The 22,237-nt window shown below is 48.5% G+C and overlaps 3 protein-coding genes across 3 annotated transcripts; 1 reads left to right on the plus strand and 2 right to left on the minus strand.

Annotated features, from left to right (window-relative positions):
- Nucleotides 1-633: 633 nt before the first annotated feature.
- CRYGS (crystallin gamma S) lies at nt 634-5,217 on the minus strand. The gene is made up of 3 exons (XM_026036404.1): nt 5,197-5,217; nt 1,771-2,013; nt 634-906 (listed from the first exon to the last, which is right to left on the minus strand). The coding sequence occupies exons 1-3, from the start codon at nt 5,215-5,217 to the stop codon at nt 634-636; spliced, it is 537 nt and encodes a 178-aa protein (XP_025892189.1).
- A 2,299-nt stretch (nt 5,218-7,516) lies between these two features.
- TBCCD1 (TBCC domain containing 1) lies at nt 7,517-12,711 on the minus strand. The gene is made up of 6 exons (XM_026036422.1): nt 12,530-12,711; nt 11,528-11,894; nt 10,942-11,128; nt 10,298-10,795; nt 8,382-8,545; nt 7,517-7,907 (listed from the first exon to the last, which is right to left on the minus strand). Exons 2-5 carry the CDS (start codon nt 11,841-11,843, stop codon nt 8,416-8,418), a joined length of 1,131 nt encoding a protein of 376 aa, XP_025892207.1. The 5' UTR covers nt 11,844-11,894; nt 12,530-12,711; the 3' UTR covers nt 7,517-7,907; nt 8,382-8,415.
- Nucleotides 12,712-13,458: 747 nt separating this feature from the next.
- On the plus strand, nt 13,459-21,946 carry DNAJB11 (DnaJ heat shock protein family (Hsp40) member B11). The gene is made up of 10 exons (XM_026036412.1): nt 13,459-13,531; nt 13,636-13,792; nt 14,588-14,685; nt 15,149-15,281; nt 15,840-15,982; nt 16,321-16,403; nt 16,702-16,759; nt 17,324-17,435; nt 17,823-17,982; nt 21,755-21,946. Exons 1-10 carry the CDS (start codon nt 13,464-13,466, stop codon nt 21,817-21,819), a joined length of 1,077 nt encoding a protein of 358 aa, XP_025892197.1. The 5' UTR covers nt 13,459-13,463; the 3' UTR covers nt 21,820-21,946.
- The last annotated feature ends 291 nt before the right edge of the window (nt 21,947-22,237 follow it).

The following is a 22,237-nucleotide window of genomic DNA, read 5'->3' on the forward strand; positions in this document are numbered from 1 at the left end:
AGGAGCTTGGAGGGGAATCAAGCAGAAGAGGGGACCTTCAAAGGGGTGTCAGCACAGTCCATTGGTTACATATTCCTGGAGCCTGTGGTTTTGGATGCAGCTAAGGGGTCCTGGCAGCACTGAAGAAAGAGGGCTCTCTCCAAGCTCCCCCTTTGAGCATGAGGATGGTCCCATATCACCCAACGCCTCCTCGGCATTCCGCGGAGCTGGAGCTGCCCATCCTCAGCCCCACGTGCTGCCGCAGGCTCCGCTGCGCTTTGACAAGCGTCACTTAACCTGCCTTCCCGCTCCCTAATTACCTCATACATCACACGGGAGGGGGCTGCAGAGCCCGGCCGCAAGGGCTCTGCTCCTGCATCCAATATCATTATCCCCGAGTCCCCCGGCCCCTGTGCTTGATATGCAAAGAGGCTGCTGGTCCCCGGGGTGCCCGGCGGGGAGACGGATACGGCCGCGCACGCAGGCCCAGCCTGACATCTAGCGGCACTGGACAAAATGGGCCTGGAGCTTGGATTGGTTGCAGTGGTTGCCCTGTCAGGGCCTACAAGAGCCTGGGAATAAGGAGAGGTCCAAGGAAGCGATTCCATAGCTTTATTGAGTGCCAGGTGGCCCTGGTCCTGCTCCCACGGGCCTTCACTCGGCAATGTTGCGGAAGGACTGGATGGCAGCAGTGCCGGCACCCCAGTCAACCGGCTTGCGGTACTCGCCCTTGGGCAGCAGGTACTGGCGGCCCCGGTAGTTGGGGTGCTCGTAAAAGACCCAGACACCCTCGAGCACCCTGCAGGCGTGGATCTCACGCAGGCGCCACTCCTCCATGACCGAGGGGCAGTCCTCAGTGGCTTCGAACATCTGCCCGCCGAAGTCACCCTTCTCGAAGACCTGAATGTGGCCCCGGCCTCCACCTGGCTGAAAACAGGGGAACAGAGTCACAGACGCACCAAGGGGGAGCAGCCCGCCATGGGCAACGCTTACGCAYGTGGCGTTTCACCCAAGGGAGGATAAAAGCACACCCTCACAGGGAGACCTGCCAGCACCAGGATCCCCACACCAGCTGTTGGCCCTCAGCAGGGGGAAGGCAGGACTGACCCTCTGCACACCCAGTTCTGTCCCAAGTGTGGCCCAAGGAGGGCCTCAACCCTGGTCACTCCAGGCCTGCTTTGGGAGCAACTCTCCTCATGTTGATGCTATTTCTGCCAGAGTCAGAACAGAGCCATGACTTGCTAGAGGCACATGAAGTGCCTRTCTCGGCAGGGATTAAAACCTGGACTTGGCTAGGCCAAGCGACTCCAGTCCTACAAAGCATCTCCATTCCCTGAGGAAGTCTGAACTGGAGGGGGTGACTTCTGTTTCCCATGGGAAAAGTAGCCAAAACACTCTGTTCTAGCAGAAAGCTCAGCAATGGAGATGGGGAGAGAGGAGAGAGCTTCTCCTTGGAGATCTTTGTGGAAACTGAGCAACCTGTCCCTTCTCTCTGCCAAGAGCAGTAGGGACCACAGCACCAGCAGTGCCCTCAGTAATGCCAGAGGTTCATAGAGTCACTTGCCTGGACAATCAAGCTTCTGGGGAAACCTGGGGGTGAAACCACTCTGCTGGAAGCTGCTTCTCCCCATGGTGAACAAGAGTGGAAACACCTCAACTTCCCCAGAGCAGAGCTCACATCTCCATAGGATCTTACAGGTCCCCACAAAGAAGGGTGCCACTTGCAAGCGTGCTGAATAGACATGATAGACACATAAATTAAGCTGCCCCTTGAGAACCATCCACACTTACTATCTGGATGGTTTTGCATGAGCCCAGACGATCGTTAAGGCCCATCCAGTAGTGGTAGTCAGGATATTCCCCGTGGGTCAGAACGTACATGTTCCCAGCAAAGTTGGGCCTCTCGTAAGCTACCCAGGTTCCCCCTTCCACCCGGATGGAGTTACAGCGGTTCAGGTAGGTGTGAAAATCAGGGCAGTCACTGTCACATTCATAATAACGGCCTAGGAAGTTCCTGTCTTCATAGAAGGTGACCTGCAACACAAGCAGAGGAGGGAAAGCAGGGAGGCTCCTCATCCCACTGTACAGAGAGAGGAGAGGACACCACACAGAGAAGGACCTCTGCCCAAAGCATCAGGCTTCTTTGCTGATGTTTCCATTTCTCTCAGACTGCCCAGGAGACTACAGGATTAGTCCTTGCAGARAGAACAGCTGGAACAGACCAGAAATATTGAAAATGGAGCCCTCAGGAGACATCAGGAAGTCCTGAAGTGCCATAGCAGAATAGGACTAGCTGCATCCAAACTAACCCAGGCTGAAGACCCATCAGCCTGGCCCCTACACTCCACATTGCCATCAACTCCTTGCCATTCTCACYTGCCTTCCAAACCCAAAACTCCCTTGGTAAAGTCTTTTTATGTGCTTGCTGTGAAGGTAGTCTGTTTTATTTCCTTTCTACACTCTCTACAACAATAGCTGCTGAGGCAGAGCTAAGGAAATCCTAAGTGGTTAACACAAATGCTGTAACTGTTCCTTTTTCACAAACCAAGTATTTGCAGATAGATCTTGACTGATACGGGGTGGTGAGGTCTCTTTTCATGGGTCATGCTTTCTAGCCCTGCAATTGCTCTCCTTGTCCACCACTTTATCAACCCATAGCTTTGCTTTCTCTAAAGGCCATGCCAAAAAGCAAACAACATGCTCCACCTAAGCCTTTAAAGTGCCCAGAAAAGCAAAAGGAGCATTACACTCTTCCGGATGGCACAGTTCTCTGTATATCCAAGGATGACATCTGCAATTGGCTTGTCGTGTTCCGGCGCTTCGTTGTTGTTGTTGCTGCAAGTTTGGGTTATAGTTGACAAATTGCTAAACCATCACCACACTTCTTGCTAAAGAGGTGCCAACAGCCAGACACCTGATTAAAATGTGCTTCATTTAGGACCTTGTTTTTCCTGCTCGTTTCAAAGAGATCTTGAGAGTTGGTGAGCAAATACATGTCCGTTGCCCAAACAACCCAGCCAGATGCGGCAAAGTGATGTGCATGTTCTTCATGCCATCCTTGGAGATCCTTTACTGGGTACTGCCAAGTCTCAAAGCCAGGCCAGTTGCTTGTACAATACCGTTTCTAGACTCTTCCAAGCATTAATTACTCATCAAGAGTTGGTCTTTGGAATAAGGATGTCTGACTATATCTCTCACTCGTCTTGCCATACTGCAAAGTCGAGCAATAGCAAAAGTGTTACCAATATGCAGGACAACCTGCTCACTTCTTTTCCTTCCACATAGCTTTTACCAAAGCCAACAGGGCACTGTGTCCCCACCACCCTGAGCAGACATCTGAGAAGCTGGACTAACCATGCCAGAGAATTTGTCCTTGGGTTTGTGTTCCTTACTTTCCAGAGACTGATTTCTCATTATGAAGGAGCGTGAACGTACAAAGCAACTTGTCCTCGTGCCTCTCCTGAGCAAGCTATGCCCGTGTTCACTGCAATGGAGGCTGGGCAGATCATTACCATCTTTCCTGCAAATAAATAAAGGTGGTAAAAGGCCAAGGAAATCACAGCAAGCAAGCAACACCCTCCGCAGAGCTGTATACAAGGATGCCCCTCTTCACAGCTCAGTTGTCATCCTCCACAGATGCATCATCAACTATGCTTCATCGCTTAAGCTGACTTTAATTTAGTCAACTGAAAGAAAGATTCGTTTGATGCACGTTCCCACACTGGCTAACACAACTGAACTTGAGTTTGGCAAAGCCATCTGTGTTTCCTGGAGGATWATTTCCCTAAAAGGACGCACAGACAAAGATATCCAAGAAGACATTAAAGGCCTGGCCAAAGAACATCAAACAACTGAAAATTATAGTTTGTTTTCTTAGAGCATTTAGCAGACAACTTAAGGAGATGGCTTCTCCCCACCCATTCTCCACCAYAGTTTGTTGCACACACCTCCCTTCACTCCATTTCAGGTAGCAGAGCTGTTCAGGCTCAGTGCTCCTCAGCTTTACTCCAATGGCACAGGCACAAGCAGATTGGACAGATGTTTTTCACCTGCAGGATGATGACAGGTGAATTACAGATTTCATTTCCAGATTCATCAGTTCCTTTCAGCCAAATCTTGCTCAGACACAAATCGCCTTCCCTCAGCAAAGCCATCAAGCACTTACAGCATCATCCCGTTACTGCCCAAACTCTGCTCGGGGACTTAAGAGGTAGAGAACAGATCTTCCTTACACAACTGCAATGCTCTTGCTAACTTGGACACCTCTTAACAGTCATCATCTTTCTTCCCAACATCACTTGTGTTACACATTAACTTGTAAGTGGGAACAGCACAGTGTGGTAGTGCCCTCTGCTTACTAAGGAAACAGTACAGGTGGGCAGTGACTCCTTTTTAAGGCGTATCACTTGCTTAGGTAGAAAGAAATAGCACGTTCAATTCTTTGTCCTTTTGTTTTTCCTTTGAAATCTGTCAAGCAAGAGCATGGCACAAGGGACCACTGAGATTTGCATTCTCATTGACCTAAGGCATCTTGAATGTTTTGCTGGCTGTAGCCTGGTCACACAGCACATACCATTTTCATCAGGAAAGAGAAGCAGTAGGTGAAGTATCTTCAAGTAGATAGGGGAACTGAACGTGGACTGGTTACATTCCCAAACTCTTCTTTAATGCAACACGTGGCTCTTGTCACTTTGGGTCTAACAACTACTGTATTGGAAGGAAGTTATACACCACACTCGGTTTCTAAAGACATCTCCAAAATGACAGGTCACCCTGAACCAAAATCCCAGGTAAATATGCAATAAAGCAGAGACTGAACCCAAATCCTTCATAACACGAGCCCGTGCCTTCAAGACTGCTCTGCCTCTGAGCTTTCTGCTCCCTTGGCTCTCTCCTCTCCACAGGTTAAGGAGAATGTAATGCAAGGAAACTAATGCAATGGAAAACCATTCACTTCTCCCTAACACGTGCCTGCCACAGAAGGCACAGTGCAGCCTTTGCCTACCAACAGGTTGGTGGCAGCTGCTGTTGGAACTCAGCTCCCCGCTGCAGAGCCTTCCACAGGATTGCTTCCTGCAACCGTTGCTCATCACACTCACAGCTGAAAAAATAATCTGTATTCCTAACTCCTCCTACACCTCCTGCATTTGGAAGCAGAAGTTGTAGTTGTGCCCCTTCATTGAAAGGCTATCCTTCACAGACTGCAAATACACTTACCTTGGGGCCAGCTCTGAACATTTTCCGTTCAAGCCCAACTCCACACTGCTAGAGGAATGTCAGAAGCTGTTATAAACAGTCAGGAAGCGCAGCACCCTTTTTATAATGGGCTCATTTTAAACCAGACAGCCGCTTTGTCATGAGAATAGGATCCAAAAATTGAGTCAGTGATTCTGAGGCTATAGCCAGTTTCCAGAAAAACAAACAGGATTATGGAATAAAGGAAGGCTCTGCCATCCTCTCTTTGTTACCGTTTGCTGAGTCAGGACACCAAAACTCTGCCAAACACACTCAAAACACCCAGCCCCCTGCCAAGTCCTGGGGGTCGGAGGGTGGCATTTTGGCTGCTTTCTTCCTTGTAAGCACAATAAACAAGAAGGCACCCTAGTCAGCTCTAAAACGGCCCGTCCCTGTTTGTTTTAGGGCTCGATATTAACAGAGAACATTCCCAAGCAATGAAGGATGTAGCTAGGAAACAGGAAATGCATACTTGGATCTGAAGGCTTTGCAAAGCACAAACTCTGCTTCAAGAGCTCATAAAAACAGCTATGCAGTAAAGAGGCTGCATATTTGCACAGCACATCCTCAGCTGGGCCACATTGCTCTTGGCAGTGGCTGACAGAAGGGGGTAAAAAAAAAAAAAAGCATTCCTGGCTCACAAGGGGATGATTTCAGGCATGAAATAATGAAGAACGTGCCCAAACTTTTGGTAAAATTAGCCAGTGTCATTAATGTAACTCGGAACTCTTACAGCACTGCCTGCTGCTTAAAAGGGTTCCTTCTCCAATGCACCCTGCAGCCCACTGGGCAAGGAGCAGCAGAAGTGATGCTTTTTCTGGTCCATGACCCCAGGGCCTGGGCGTTGTGAAAAACACTATTCACTGTGCCAAACAAAGGCTTAGGGAAACAAAGGCAAGTGAATCTTAAAAACCTGACAGAACAGGCAAACTCAACCACAAATCTACCGTACACTGCCACAAGGCTACTGACTGCAGCTTCCTGCAGCGCTTAGATACAACCAGAGATAGAAAGCAGCTCAGAAGCATCTAGTTTCCTTCCACTTCCAGGTGTTTTGAATATCTAGTGCTATTGCTCAGAGCTCCTGAGAGCAAGTTCTTTAGGACATCTCCAAGCTCCGATGCGGTCACTTTGCATGTCACTCCTTTAGAAGCTGGTTCAACAAATCAAGGTCAGCCTCTTGATTCCTAACCTAAAACCACAGCAGTGGATCAGTCCTGGAAAAATTCCAATTTCTTCTAAGTGTTTGGGACAGTTTCCAAGCTCAAAGGATGTGTTATCAGATGAATTTAGTATAATTGTTATATTTGCTAAAAAGCAGTAAAACAAAGCTCTGCATTTCATTAATGAGAACTAAGTGGTCTGGACAGCACTACCAGCTACAAGTGAAAGACCACATCTATGGGGTGGGGGGGAAAAAAAACATCAGTAGATCTTCATCAAGTACAATCATCACAAAAAGCAAGCAAATATCATCAAGCAGCATCTGCAGCTACAGCTGGGCAACTACTGCCCCGTGTCCTACACAGACACCYCTGCCAGCGTAGCGATAAACTATAAATACTTCAATATAAAATTTGCCTAGTCTTGCCTTAGTGCTTTAAGGATCAAGTTATACAATTTCATGTAAGTATAAAAAAGTCAGATGGAATTACAACTAAAACATTTGTCCTAGAGAATGAAACGTGAATGCAGTATATAATTTTATATACATACATATTAAATATATACTACTTATGTGTATATATACACTTACAAAGTACATAATTTTATACAATTTGTACACCTGAGTACTGAATCCCACTATTTTCCTCAATTAAGATAGCTCTTCACAAGCCACATGCTGGCGCTGTCCTTGGTTATCCATACAGGGCCATTGCTTTTCTGGCCTTCTAAATTAGGTTCTAAACTAGGTCAGTGGCTAGTAGCACAAAATGAGAACAGGATTCCCACTCTTTACAAGGAATTTTTTTTTTTTTTTTGATATAAACAATACTTTGTCTTTATAAAAGTGATGTGTTAGGGTACCCTTCAAAATCCTCAGCTCCACAGCTCTTCAGGCTTTCTCTCAGCTCAGAGGCTCCCATTTTATTATGGCAATAAAGATATTGGGACCTGTTAACAAGCCAAGTTAAAATCTTTTCCCCAGAACATATGCCAGACTTATGTGACAATTCTTTTATTGACATTTGTCAAAACAAACCAAACTTTRTAAGAAAGGTAATGCCACAAAAATCTAAGTGCCATCTTCACATTAAAAAAGAAAATCTATTGAATTTCATTCACAAAACATAAAATCAAACATCTGTTTTTCACACATATAAAAACRAGGCAACTGTCTTGTACCGTAGAGCTGCAGGTGACAGCCAGCCAGGACTTTATATCCAGCTTCACACCTGGATAGGTGCACACCAAGGACACAGCCCACAATTGCCTCCCAACTGCAGCACCTGCAGCAAGAGGCAGGCAAACGTGTTCAGCACCCTCTAGTAACATACACTTCCCTGGTTATCAAGAGAATAGCTATAGCACATTCCTGAGAAAGCCAAAGGGATTAAAAATCCTGAAGTGACCAAAGAGTCCAACCCACGCTGAGGCTGGGCATCAAATCCACATCAAGGATATCCAGCTAGGATGGCTGCAAAGCATTTGTGAGAACTGTTTTCAGGACATCTCCGTCTCCTCCCAGAACTCTGTAACAAAGCAAAGCAAGTTTTATTTGCACCAACAAAGCCATTACTAGCTAAGACTATAATTCAAAGACTGCAATTCTAAGACTACAGATCTAAGACTAAAGAATAACTAGTGTTCTAATAGCTTGAAATACATGGCATAACAGTATAAAAAGGACCTAGCCCCGATTCCCAAACTACTTCCCCTTTGGAAGAGAGGGACAGGCTACATATTAAGAATTATATGAGTCTACTTTAATTCTCTTCTGGAGCAGAAAGAGACAGGTAAGTACTGACATTAATAGGCACCTTCTTCAAAAGCAAAGCTGRTCAAGTAAGATTTAACATCAGCTTGCATACAATATGTCTGCAGTCATATACRTAAGTTCCTAAGAAATCAAACTGCACATATACAGAGGAGATGGAAGCTGGAGCACACAGAGAATGCATTTTTAAATGGTTTTGACTGCAAATTTGAACAGGCCCCTTACTCACCCTTCTTTTCCTTTYGTAGTCCAGCAACGCGACGCTATCCTGCCGCCTGCTTGGAGCCTACTGCAGGGGGGACAAGGCTATCCAGCTGCTGACGRTTCCCTGTTTGCACCAGCCATTCGTAAAATTTGTTTTCCACCAGCACTTGGAATTTCTTCCTCTGCTGTCTGAAACCCAGAAGAGTATCAGCAGTGCAACACGCAGAGGTGACATTTATTCAGAGACTGTTATGTTTCTAAATCTCTCTTTGGTCACAAGACCATAGATGAGCTAAATGGTCGGGCACCTCAAACAGAATCTCATGACTGATAATTAGTACTTCTTTTGTAAGGCTTCTTAAATATCCCTTCCATGACGGAGGGGGATAAGACCTACTCCATACATCTATTGCTTTCAGTGAGGCATGACCTCGACCTCCCTTTATAAAAACTACATTGATTTCTCTATAGCACATTGCACATCCATGTGGCCAGTGATTATGTTTTGATTGTCCTTTGCCCATGAGCATAGCATAGATTGCAGGTTTGCAAGTCTGTATCCACTCCCCAGATTCCTCCGTAAAGGAATTTTTCCTCTGGGAAAGAAGAAAAGCAGTGCTAGCCCTCAAGTACCAGTGCAGTTTAAGGAAGAGATTACAAACTACAGTTAAATGGTTATTTTCTTCTCAAGTTCTTCTGGATCGTTTCGGTAAAGAACATTTGCTCTGGTTTATCATGACGATTTGCTCTCATACTATCACTTCCTTTTGAGCCACTCTCTGACACGTCCCCAGAAAGAAGGGTTCTAGGATAGGAACTACCCTAAATTCCTCCCTGGTGAATGCGAACACAAAGASAGCCACGTGTTTCTTCTCCTCTAGTTTTATCTTTTCCAAGGGCTTATTATACGCTTTGATCTTCCACTGACCCTGAAAGACTTTGTCTGATGGGTTTGGAAAAAGAATAAACAGGATTTTATGCTTGTGTAAGTTGTTCCTCAAGCTCTCTTACTGGTCCTGCCTTACAGTACATTTTACATTTAGCCTGGCAGGGTTTACATTATTCTCTCCCGCGCTTTCCCCAACACAGATAACTTCAACTTTTTGAAGGATGTCTGCTTATGTCTAAGTCTCTTTCAACCTCACTAGTCAAGCATGGCAATTTTTTCTTCTAGGAGTCTTCCCAAASCACTTGTTCTTTTTAAACAGATGGTATTGTGTCTGCTCTAAGCTTCCTACTTGTCTCTGTAGCAGCCTGCAGGGGAGGCTAAAATAATTATTTCACTGTTTGTTGGCCAATTTCTTTTCAAAAAGCTTCTAGAATTTATGTAGTTCTCCTCTTATGAAATAAGTCACTGCAGCATTGAGCTCTCAGCTCCTGCGATTGTGAAGAGGATGTTAAATCTAAGCAGATCACCTCTACTACCAAACATTAAGTTTCTGCCCAGAAAAAACTCCGAGGTAAAAAGCAGTAGCCCTGGCATGGAAGACAAMAGCTAGAGAAGCAAAAAGTGCCTTAAATGAGGGTAACGAGGAACAGGGCAGATGATTCGAGTATAAGAGCTTAATTTCCAGCTTTCCTCTCTGTTGCCCTTAGGGACTGGAAGGTTTTTACACTTTGATCATCACTGCTGGATWACTATGCTCAGCCACCCTCCATCCCGACGACAATCCTGCCCCAGAACTCTTTCTTGCTCATGGATTTCATGAGACAAGTCGCCTACTCTCACAGCTCTGAACATTATTTCTCTCACTGCTATAGCACCAGAGATCAGGATAACTAATCCCTAGCAGGCTAGGAACAACCTGTGAGATGCAGCTCTCTCGAACCAGCCTATTTCCCAAGCACTTTTGTGAAACCACCTCAGGAGAAGCTTCCGTTTGCAGCGCCAAGCTTCAACACAACTCTCACATTCAACTCCTGCCAGGACGCYGTACTCACTTGGTCAGGCCTGCCTCCTTGACAGTTTTCTGCCAGTTCTGTACCTTCTGCTCCCGCTGGCTCAGGGCCATCTGGTAGGCATTGGGCAGACCTCCCGGTGTTTCTGTCGTGTCTCCTTCCATCTCAAAGGGAATCACAAAGGTGTAAAACTCCGAGGGTGGCAGGAGGCGAAAGGTGCTCTCATTGCTGCTCTCTTTGCACACCAGCATCGGGCTGTCCCAGTAGTTGGGCAGCGTGGCCAGGCCCGCCTGAGCCATGTGGTCTTCTAGCATGGGGTAATGGGTGTGGAAAGGAGCCAAGCTGACTGCTTGGTTCCCCGAGAGGATGAGAGGCTGCGTAGGTGTGAGAATGTAAAAAGTACAGCCTGTGGTGGAAGAGAGAGACAAACGATGGCAAACAGCAATGACCTTGACATTGTCGCAGCTGTGGACGTGGACAGAGGTCTGCACAGGGCCAAGAATGAAAGTGCTATTCCGGCACTTCTCAATGGTCACAGATCTGGCAAAGAGCGAGGGAAGACACTGTGAGGCAAAAAGACCAAAATCTGGACCCTTCCAACTGCTTGGCACATCCCACTACAACTTAGCACTTAAACTGACCTGTTAAATGATACCTGGCTGTGGCACAGGAGAACAAAAACTCACCTCAGAGGGGACAGGAGGTAAAGGAAAGACTCATTACAGCGATGAATTCTTACATGAGCCCCCACCAAGGTGTCAGAGCTCTTGGCCAGCGTCTGTTTGTACACCTGGCTCATGATCACCATGGGGAACACCTCCGGGATGCCATGGGCATGGCAGGCAATCTTGGCTCTTCTGGTTGTGCCCTCAACTGCAAAGGAAGTTACAGGAGACACTTGACAAGAACAGAATGGTTCGCTAGCCACCATCATCTAGCAGCCACACAAGAAAAGCATCAGCTTTGAAAGAACTGTCCAACTCTGTCGTCTCATACACCAGCCATACCACCACCAATGCAACTTTGCTGTCCCATCTAACACGCTGCCACTCTGACTAGCATAAACAAAACACTAACCTTATTTTTCCCCTCTAAGCTGAGAGGGGTCTAACTCCACTGCACATCTTTGCAGACACAGGACTGGGAGTCCACTCAGAGTCCACATCACTCCTCAGCTTCGCCACCAACACCCGAGCACCCAGAGACAGATCACTACTTATTCAGAACCCCACTCAGGACAAGGAGCTCAGGCTGAGAAGCAGCTTGTGGTACCTTGCTGTGCCCAGGCAAGTTTCCTCCCAGACCTGAGGCACGCAGTCATCCCAAAGGGGTTTGTCGTGAGGCATGAGCGTATCCAACTCTCCAGCTTGGTGAAGGAGAAGCCTTTGGTGATCTTCGAGTAGCCATTTTCCCCATGAAAGGGTTGCCAGAGAGCAAGCTCGTGCAGAGGATGGACAGTCCCCGAGTTGTTCACAGTGCCTTCAATAAGGAAGCTGAGGGCACGGACAGCTTCACAGGACACTAGARGACTATGCGTGGAGTGGAAGGAGGCAGGGAGCTGCTCCGGATCCAGCAGCAGCTCCAGCATATCCGAGAGGTGGCTCTGCACGAATACTTGGTGGTCCTGATCATTCCAGTTCTGAGCGAGAGGGAAGAACAAACAAGAATAAGATGAGTTCTCCCAAATCTTGACGAGTCCCATCGACATTACACAGGATTCTTTGCTTGCCCTAGAATCACGGTGGCTCTAAAAGAACGAAAGCAAGAGAAACGCACCGTTCTCTCCTTCTGCCCGCGGCTACAGCCAGTCTGCACTCCCAAATCAAACCAAGAAACATTTATTAAGTCTTTTAAAGTTACCAAACGCCCCTTCATTCTGAACTCCAGGTCACTGYGTCACATGGCTCTTAATGTCACAGCCGGGACAGAAATGTGCTGAGGTTTCCTGCTGGCCTTTCTAACATTGCTGACAGTCTGCGATTAGCTCTCACACACACAGCAGACCACGAGCTGGGACTGATAACTCCTGTCTATTTATTTAGGAACACCTGATGCAGGATGGTGTCACGCTCATGCTGTTTACATGCAGTTGAGCAGCCAGTCACCTCTGCAAAGATACAGCAATATTTACATAAACGCTGCTCTAAAACCCTTAGTATTTCCCCAAGGCTTAGAAAAACGACTCAGACTGGATGCCAACTTTGCAGGCGTGCACCAGGCGGGGCTGTGCACCCTTCCCAACGCCCCTGGAGCCCGCAGGCACCAGCCAAATACCTTGTGTTGGCCGTGGGCTTTGCCAGCCAGGCTGGGAGCCCTGGCCCTGGGGCTGGGCCATTCATCACCCACGAGCGAGGCGCGCAGGGACACCTTGTTGAGCTGCTGCACGTAGAGGAAGAGCAGGAACTGCAGCGTGTCCACCGAGAGCTGGGCAAGCAGGGAGAAACGGCGGGTTAGAGGCGGACAGAGTGCGACGGGAAGCGAAATCACGGGAATTTCCCTCGGGAAAGGGGGTGCCTGCCTGGCTGCGCTGCCGCTCGAGCTCTTCGGCGCCGCCGCAGGCCGCCGCCTCGGCCTCGTCCCAGCGGTGCCGGCGGCGCAGGCTGAGGAAGAGCTCGAAGTAGAGCCAGGCGAGGCTGGCGGGGAGCTGCAGCTTCCCGCACGCGATGTGGCGCCACCGCGGCCAGCGCAGCCGCGGGAAGCAGCCGCGCCGCGCCCGCGCGTACGCCGCCATCTTGCGCAGGTAGTGGCGGCCCAGCCTGGCGGGCGGCGGCGCGCGCAGCGCCCCCAGCAGAAACGGCTCCGTCCTCGCCCACAGCCGCGCCGGGCCCGCCGCGGCCTCCGCCATGGCGCGGGCCCACACGAGCGCCGCCGCCGCGCGCCGCCCGCTCCGTGGCCCAGGAGCCGCCCGCCATTGGCCGTCCCGAGCACCGCGCCTCCTGATTGGTCCCCCCGCCCGCGGCAGGTCCCACCCTCGCGCTCGACAGTTTCCGCCGCGCCGGCGACTCTCTCCCGATCGCCGGGAGCTGATGCCGCGGCCCTCGATTGGCCGACAGCGCCGAGGCGGTGGTGAAGTGTGCGCGCGCCATTGGCTGGCGGCGCGCAGGGGGCGGGGCGCCGCGCTCCCATTGGGCGGCGGCCTCGGCTCCGTCTCGATGGTGAGCGGCGCGGGCGGCCGCGGCGCTGCGGGCCGCGGGTAGAGAGCGCCGCCATGTCCCCCGCCTCGCTCGGCCGCCTCTGCCTCCTGCTGCTCTGCGTGGGCGGCCAGGCCGCCGCCGGGTGAGTCCTCAGGGGGCCGCGTTACCCCCGCTTCACCTCGCCCTGCGCATGCCCCCCCCCCCCGGTGCTGACGGGGCCGGTGTCCCCCTCACCCCGTGTCACAGGAGGGACTTCTACAAGATCCTGGGGGTGTCCCGCGGCGCCTCCGTGAAGGACATCAAGAAGGCCTACCGCAAACTGGCGCTGCAGCTGCACCCCGACCGCAACCCCGACGACCCCCGCGCGCAGGAGAGGTTCCAGGACCTGGGTGCTGCCTACGAGGTGAGGCCCCCCCGGGCAAAGCCGTGGCCTCAGCCCGCTGCCGTGAAGGGCCCCGTGCGCTTAGGGAGCTTGTTTTGCTGGAGGAAAGTCTCGGYGTCCCCTCTCAGCATCCAAACACCTCCGCCAGCATCCAGGCATCGCCCTGGCGGAAGGTAAAGACAGCGGGTTCAAGGGTTTTTTGYTGTTTGGGGATGGTTTGGCGTGTGGAGAACACAGGGGAAGAAAGAGAGCTGCAGAAGAAACCAAATCGGAGCGTGTAGATGGACTGTGGGTGATTCTGGCTCGCGTGAAAGGTTTTCAGCTTGCCTCTTTCTGGGCCTATTAAGGTGCTGGGGAAAAATGTAGCAGTGAATCATACATGCATGAGGAATTTTTATTTTTTTTTTTGCTACTGTACAAATAACGCGTTAATAGTTTTAATAGAAGATACTACATTAAGCGAAGCGTCGTCCTTCAGCTGGCAGAGCTGCTTCCCCACGTGTTTCTGCTCGAGCCTTCTGGGAGCTGCCCTGGCGATTCTAGTCTCCGAAAACATAGTCAGTAGGTCAGGTTGGGGAAAAACCAGARCTGAATCTGATCCTGAAACCTCATGATCCCCGGAGGGCGGAGCAAAGACCTGTGCTGAGAAAGGACATGTGTGTTAGGATACTTAATTCTGCCTCAGTGCTGCAGTTACTCCTTGCTGCCGCTCAGGAATGAGGACCCCATTCCTGCTATCACAAAGTTACTGCCTTTGGAGGTAACCTGGTTGAGACATCGCTAAATTCCTTGTCCCTTTGCCTTCCGCATGCCCAGGTGCTGTCAGACGAGGAGAAGAGGAAGCAGTACGATGCGTACGGTGAAGAGGGGCTGAAAGACGGGCACCAGAGCTCCCATGGAGACATCTTCTCGCAGTAAGGAGGCCTTGTCCCTGCTGGATGTTCTGTGCTCAGAGTTCTGACCGTATCTGCTGACCTCTCGYCCTCTTCTGCCTGTTCGGTTCCTGTGTGCCATTGACGTTTAATCCATTGTCACAGGTCATGAGTGCACTTTGGGGGTCCTTTTTCTCTTACGAGCCAGTGCTGCGCTGATAAATACAACAGAGCAGCTGTGGAGCTTGTTGCATGTTGCTCAGTTTGTTTAACATCATTAATTTTGGCTGGGAACAAATTCCCTAGCATAATTCAGTAAGGTGCTATGATCCTTCCAGGTGAGAAGGGTCTGTCCGCGGGGCTGTTTTGAGGAAGACCGTTCAAGTTTACTGCAGAGTTGTTTTCTCATCACTCTTGTCCCAGGCTGCAGCCCATTGCTCTGTGCAGCAAAGTCTTGTCTGGTGGGAATTTCTTTCCGGACTAATAGGTGTCTTTTGCTCTGTAGCTTTTTTGGGGACTTTGGATTCATGTTTGGAGGGAATCCTCGCCAGCAAGACAGAAACATTCCCCGAGGAAGCGACATCATCGTGGACCTGGAAGTTACCTTGGAGGAGGTTTATTCAGGAAACTTTGTGGAAGTAAGTTTGCTTTSCTATGTCTTAGTCTCCTCAGTGTGCTCTTAATTTTGAGAATTGCTGGCCTGGTGGCTGATTGAAATGATGTTTTCTGAAAAAAGTGGTACTAAAATAGACACTTGTTTTCTGAGTACCTGGCAATGAGAGCAGATGTTGTGAGAGTATTTGCTAGTACTTAACTGAAGAAACAATAATATTTATTCATCTTTTAATGTATAAAGTTTGCCTTCAAAGAGATGTGTCTTGTGATAATTATTACGGTTTAAGAGTTGCTAGTTCTTAGCTGCTCCCTCCTTGCAGTAGCCTGCTTGAAAAAGACATTACTAGTCCCYCCGCAGGCACATGGCTTAATTCTTGTGTTTTCAGCCTTTCTTGTAAAGTYGCATTGTGCGTTTTAATGTCCTCTCTATACAGCCAAATATTTAAAAGCAACTTTCTGGGTTACGTCCCTAGCAAACAGATGGTGCATTTTGCTTTTGCTAGCTGTATTTATCGGCTATCAAATATAGCAGTGTCGTATTTTACAGTGGGATAAATGCAGCCGTTCTTTCTCTCACACAGGTTGTTCGAAACAAGCCCGTGGCAAGACAGGCACCTGGCAAGCGGAAATGCAATTGTCGGCAGGAGATGAGAACCACCCAGCTGGGCCCTGGCCGTTTCCAGATGACTCAAGAAGTAGTTTGTGATGAATGTCCCAATGTCAAGTGAGTCTTTACTGCAGTGTGTCTAATCAAAGTCTGCCACTAGGTGGGGGAAAGTRCCTGTACTACAAGTAAGTTTGGAGAAGCTTGCCGTTTCCAAGCAGGCAATCTTTACTCTTACAATAAAGCTCTTTATTCCTAGAACAATTTAATTGTGGCATAAGTTCCACAATTAAATCTGCATAAACAGAAGCAAAGATGGACAAGCCCACAGTTCCCAAATGTGAACATCTAGGCAGGGAATACTGCGTCATAGTCACATATAATTATAAAATAAGTAGGTGCCACCACCTGCTGCTGTTGACACAGCACGACCCTTTGCCTGCTTCTGTCCTTTACAGGCTTGTGAATGAAGAGCGGACGCTAGAAGTGGAGATAGAGCCTGGTGTGAGAGACGGAATGGAGTATCCCTTCATCGGGGAAGGTATGTGTAGGGTCTCTGCCACGTTGCTCTGCTTTACTTGCTCCTTCTGCCACACGAGGCTGGTCTTCATGGCAGTGTCCTGTAGCATGTGGGCAAATCTTTTCAGAAGAGCAGAGAGTAGAAAATCATTGAGACAATGTGAAAATCTTAGATTCTTGATAAGGGAATAGATGTTAGCAAGGTTTTAGCCATGATCTTGACTTTTTGAAACCAATGTGAAGAACAGGCTTGTCAGGTCTTTAGTATGCTATTGATTTCTCTAGCTGCTCCTTTTAACAGAGCTTTTCTTATTTCACAGGCGAACCTCATGTGGATGGAGAGCCAGGTGATCTGCGCTTCCGAATAAAAGTTCTTAAGTAAGTCACTTGCCTAGTTAGACTCCTTTGATTATTATACATGAAGCTCTAAAGCAATTTTCTGGCTGGTGTTGCCTGCTTTGCTAGCACATAACCTACCCCTCAGTGGTGGTCTGGTGCTTAGAGCTGTGCAGAATGTTTTACCCTAAGTGTGCTGGAGTATCCAGACTGACCACTGTTAACATTCCTTGAAGYTAGTTTATTTTTCCTTTGGCTTGAATTCAGCAGTAAGTTTTAGCTCCTGCATGAGTCAGAAAATACTTCTTTTTTTCCCTCCATAAACTTACTATCTCTCCCTGTTGTGTGACTCACAATTTTCTTAGTAGTATATTTCCTTACAACCTCCTGACAACGCCTCACCACCCATTGCACTAAAATAGAAAGGTTATTAGTGGCATATATTTTAATTAGGAAACAATGCTGGATTTCATTCATTCTTCCTTTCTCTGAAGTGTGCGAGTTCTCTGAACTCTTTCCCAAAAAGAGTCAGGGGAAAGCAAAGTTCAGATTTCTTTCTTTTTTTCTTCTTTTATTTTTTTCTTTTTTTTTTTTTTCTCCCCACAGGCATCCAGTCTTTGAAAGAAGAGGGGATGATCTGTATACAAATGTGACAGTCTCGCTGGTCGAGGCACTTACAGGCTTTGAAATGGATATTGCCCACTTGGATGGGCACAAGGTGAGGCAGCTGTTTGCTTTTCTGCTCTTGGCAAAAAAATCTGAGCTGCAGGTTACTTACGGCCTGGTCTGCTTTGTGCAGGGCTSTCTGTAGCTGCGGGTTATATTCAGTATCCCCCTCTGCTGCGGACTCTGAATAACCAAAGAGATTTCTCAAAGCAATACAATGTGCCTTTTGCTAAGGAGTACATAATGCAAGTCCAGGCTTTCAAAGCAGCTACTACATTTTTTTTTTTGTCTTGGGTGTTGTGAGTAGTGTGAATGTTGATGACTTTTGCCAGAAATTAGTATCAATTGTAGCTTTTCAGTGGGTTGGAAAGGGCGTTTTGGGGCATTTGGGTACGTGCACAGAACAGTAATGCTGTTTTGAAATTCCTCTTGTCTCTAGGTTCACATTGCTCGAGACAAAATTACAAAACCTGGGGCCAAGGTGTGGAAGAAAGGAGAGGGCCTTCCAAATTTTGATAACAACAACATCAAAGGCTCATTAATAATAACATTTGACGTGGAGTTCCCCAAAGAGCAGCTGACAAACGAACAGCGGGAAGGTGTGTGCTTTAAAACTCCATCGTGGCAGCAGGTTGTGCTGATCTGTCACCAAAGCTGATAAGTGGGTGCAACCAGACCAGGGGCCTGTAGTGGCCCATGAGGATTCAATAGGATTCTCCTGTCCATGTATCCATTGCACAACATAATGTGGTTTGCCCAAAGCCCTGGGAGCAACTTTCACTTGTTTTCTTTTTGGAGGTGAAYGATCTTGGCTGCTGTAGCTGCAGGGAACCAGATAAGGTTGGATGTAGTTTTTGGCAGGCCTGCTTTTCCTTTGTAGCTGGCCATCTGTCTGAAGGAAAGGACTTAGTGGAGCTAGCCCCTGCCTGCTTCACGTTTGCTAGAATGGGATCCCTTTCCAGGCCAAACTCTCACTTTTTTTGGAGAAAAGATTGGTGGAARAGCATCTTACTGTTATGGGTAAACAGAGCCATGCACCATTAGAAGAAGGATTGTTCCTCCCTACTTCTCCCATCTCTGTTAGCACTTCACAGCGAGGAGGGAGGCGGCAACACRGACGTGTAGACCTGTTTGGTAGGGAACATCTGCTGCCCAGCTGTAGCGCTCGCATGGAAGCTCATGATTGAGCCTTCTAAACATCCTGGAATTGGTAGGAGAATAAATCCTCCAGCTTGGAGTCGTGGCTGGACATKCTCCTCCATTTCAGGAAGTTCTGTTGAAGTACTCAGGGTGTCAGAGGAGGCATCAAGGGATCCATCTTTTGCTGTGGGACAAAGATGTTCCTGGCACGGTTCCTGTCCCCAGAACTTCTTCCCACCATGCCAAGGCATAGTACTTCCTTGTTCAGAAGGTGCCGTTTGCTGGATTTTGACAGCTGTCTTGGTGAAAGGAGGCAAACGTGAGGCTCTTCTGGACTGTAGGAGTGTGTAAGGGGAAGTCGGACCCTGAGTGGAGTCGTCTCAGCCCCACAGGTGGTTACTGCTGCCTTGGCAGGTGACGTGCATCAGAGGTGGTCATCTGCAGTGACCGCTTCAGCGTGATGTCCCCTGCCACCAGGCTCTGCTGCTGTTCTCCAAACTTTTAAGGCCGCTTCTCTCATTACAAGTGACATTTATACATCTCTTGCTCTTGGCAGTTTACGAAGAGGCTGTGGGCAAAAAGCAGTGACGGAAACCTGCATCTTTCTGTTAAAACTGCCAGCGTGCCCGTACAAATACCCCATGAACAGGGAGATGATAGTGCTGGCATGAGCCTGTTTTAAGAGGGTATGAAACATCGGAATCCTGAAGTGATTCCACCCATCCTAGGGCAGGGATGACTGTGTAAGCGGCCACRTTTGTTTCTGTGTTTGGGAATATACCCAAACATTCAGGGATTTGAGGCGTTTAAGCGAATAGCTGTAGGCATGTCACAGGGCTGCAGCTCAGCGTACGCATCCAAGACTGTAGGCCTCAGAATTCAAAACATCTTTCGTGTTCTTGGCATGGGGCCCGAGTTCTTAATCTCATCAYCATATTTACAGCTTCTGGGGCAGGCAGGAGATGCTCTTGCTCGGTGCCCTTCGCTCAGCCTGCAGCCACCGAGTCAGGGAAACAATGTGTTCTCTTTCCTACTGCTTTAACATTGGGGAGCTTGTTGCCTGCTGATCAAAGGACTTTCTTTTCTTTAACTTGTCCAGTTCTTCTTTAGCAGTGTTTGCTTATGGTACTTTTTGGGCATTTGAATCCTGTGCTTTAAATCTAGAGCATTAGGGGAATAGCAGCAGGCAGAAAGGACCAYGGGTTGCTCTGTAACCTGCGAGCAGCAGAAAAGGAAACCTGAGTTGGCTCTGGTGTATGCRTATTGGGTTTGGTAACACCAAACCGTGGGATTCCTGGCCAAACCAAATGCGGAGAGTTGGGGTTGGAGTGCTGGGAATCCGTCGAAATATCCTGTAAGCTCCTGACTCTGTTCTTCAAGTCAGGATTCAGTTACCTGGAACCAGCTAGCTGGAAACGTGAGGAATGGGAAYGTTGCTGACCCCATTTTATGCCGGGCTGCTGGAGCACTCCTTGCTGCAGCTATGTCCTTCCTTTCCAAGAGCTCCATAGCCCTGGGGCACAACATCCTCTTACACATTAGCCAGGAAGCAGCTTTGAGCCCTTCCTTGACTGCAGAGGGGAAGTGAACTTACCTTCCCCTCCCCTGAAACAGTTCAGAAGCACTGCCGTCTCTGACAGCAGTGTCCATTCCAGGTCTTGCTTCCAGGCTGGTTTTTATTTTTCACAGGGTTRCTGTGGCCTTAATGCATCAAAACGACCATCTTAAAGGACGGTACTGTGAGAATGGGCTGAGCATAGAAAAGCAGGACAAGGTTTAGAGGGATATTATCATTTAATTGGGTCTCCTGAAGAAGGACTCGTATGTGTAAGTGGAGCAGCCAGAAGTGACCAGCACAAAAGAAGGTTTGTTTTTCAGGAACATAGCTTCCTCGAGCAGCTCCCAGTATGGTTTAACGGGGAGGACAGGAGCAAAAAGCTACAGTCTGGACTGAGATGGTCCATGAGATAACATGCTGGAAAAGAGGCATATTCCTCCCCTGGGTCAGGCTGAGGTGCAAGCCAGCTGCCAGGATGCTTCCTTCTCTAAAGGTTGATGCTGGGGCATTTCCAAAAGTGTTTTTATAGCAACTTGGCTTAATTTTTTTAGCTTTTAAATCCCCTGTGTGCAGGCTGACACGGAAGAAGGAGTCCCTTCAGGTTACTCCCAAGGAAAGTGTCTCTGGAATTTCTTTGGAAAAGCAGAGTGAGCCGAGTTCTGGGCAGCCTCCTCCCTTGGCCCACRTCGTGCAGCCTTGACCCGAAACAGCAGCAAGGGCAGATGTCTCTCCCCACTGACCCCAGCATTGGGCTGCTGCGGCTTCAGGGCTGAGTCACTCTCTCTTACATTGTCATGCCCTGATAAGAAGCCAATGCTGACAGGACGTGCGCACACTCAATCCYTTTGAAGTGTTTTATGGACAGGTTTTCGCTCTTTTGGGGATGCTTTTTCTTTGCAAAGGCAGGATCCAGGCTGGGGATGTGATCTGCTGGCCTCTGCTGTAAAGCAGCGGCTCTAGAGCTGCAGCTTTGCGTAGCGCACTGAAGCCCTCTGMTAACAAGTTGGCTTCTCACTTGCCTCCAGGGTCTGCCTGTCCTGGATGACAGCAGCCACAGACACCACGTGGGAAGCTCTGCTCCGGAATCACTCGCGTTGATTCCTCCTGAATTTGCACACTAGAAAAACCCAGCGTAGCCCTTCTGAACTTTGCACTAGCTGATTTCCTCCTGGCCGCAGAGAGAGCGTGGGGAGACAAGCTCCACAAGGCCAGAAGTAATCTTCGGAAATAACCAAAAAGCTATTGTTAGTTTTGCTTAGAGTGGCAGAGCTGCTTTTGGCTTCAGCAGGGAAGTGCCTCTGGAGGTCCTTTTCACATGTCACCCATCTGTGAAGATCTTGGAGCACTGAATTTGGAGCTTGCAACACAACAGTTTTCTGCCTGGATCCCGTGGTGCTGCGTGGCCTCGAGTGTATAGGAAAACACAGTTACAGCATTATTAGCCTTGGTCCTATTTACTCTTCTAAAAATACTGAACAAGCAGCAGTAAAGGTGTTGCTCCTTGTTTTTATTTTTCTAACAAAGCTCTTGGTGTCAGAGCTTTAGCCCTGTTGTTCAGTTCTGGACCTTGGAAGGCTAGTGCCTGCAAATTGGATGCAAAGTGTAACGGGAATGGGGAATGCAGAGCCCTGTCGGTGCTGTGCTGTAACTCCTTCCCTTCTCTTCTTTTACAGGTCTCAAACAGCTATTGAAGCAAGGATCAGCGCAGAAGGTGTACAATGGATTGCAGGGATATTAGTTTGGGGGAAAAAAAAGGACTTAATTGTGAAATGAAAAGTCAGGTTTGTCTGAAGTCTGTTCTGCCCATTGTAGAATGAGAAAGAGGGAGGGGGGAGCAATTGTTGAGGTATATATAATTTTTTTTTTTTTTTTTTTTTTTGTAAACAATGAAAGTGCTCAGATGAGTTGGGGAAAACTCTATCCTTTTCAGGACATAACTGGTGCTGCCTATAGTGTTCAATGTCCTGGAACAATGAAAAGACTTCTTGTGGGGAAAGGAGTTGTAAATTCCATGCAGGTTGGAGTTTCTGGTTTTTAAATATATTTTGATGTGACTTTTCTTGGCCATCTCAACATATTTTCATAGTTTCTCCTGCTTTTTTGTCCTTTGTGTCAGTCTCTTCTAAGTTTCTCTTTCGGATTGAAGCCCTGTCTTC

Source organism: Nothoprocta perdicaria, unplaced genomic scaffold (assembly GCF_003342845.1).
Source record: "Nothoprocta perdicaria isolate Ctin4 unplaced genomic scaffold, notPer1 scaffold_177, whole genome shotgun sequence".
NCBI lineage: Eukaryota > Metazoa > Chordata > Aves > Tinamiformes > Tinamidae > Nothoprocta > Nothoprocta perdicaria.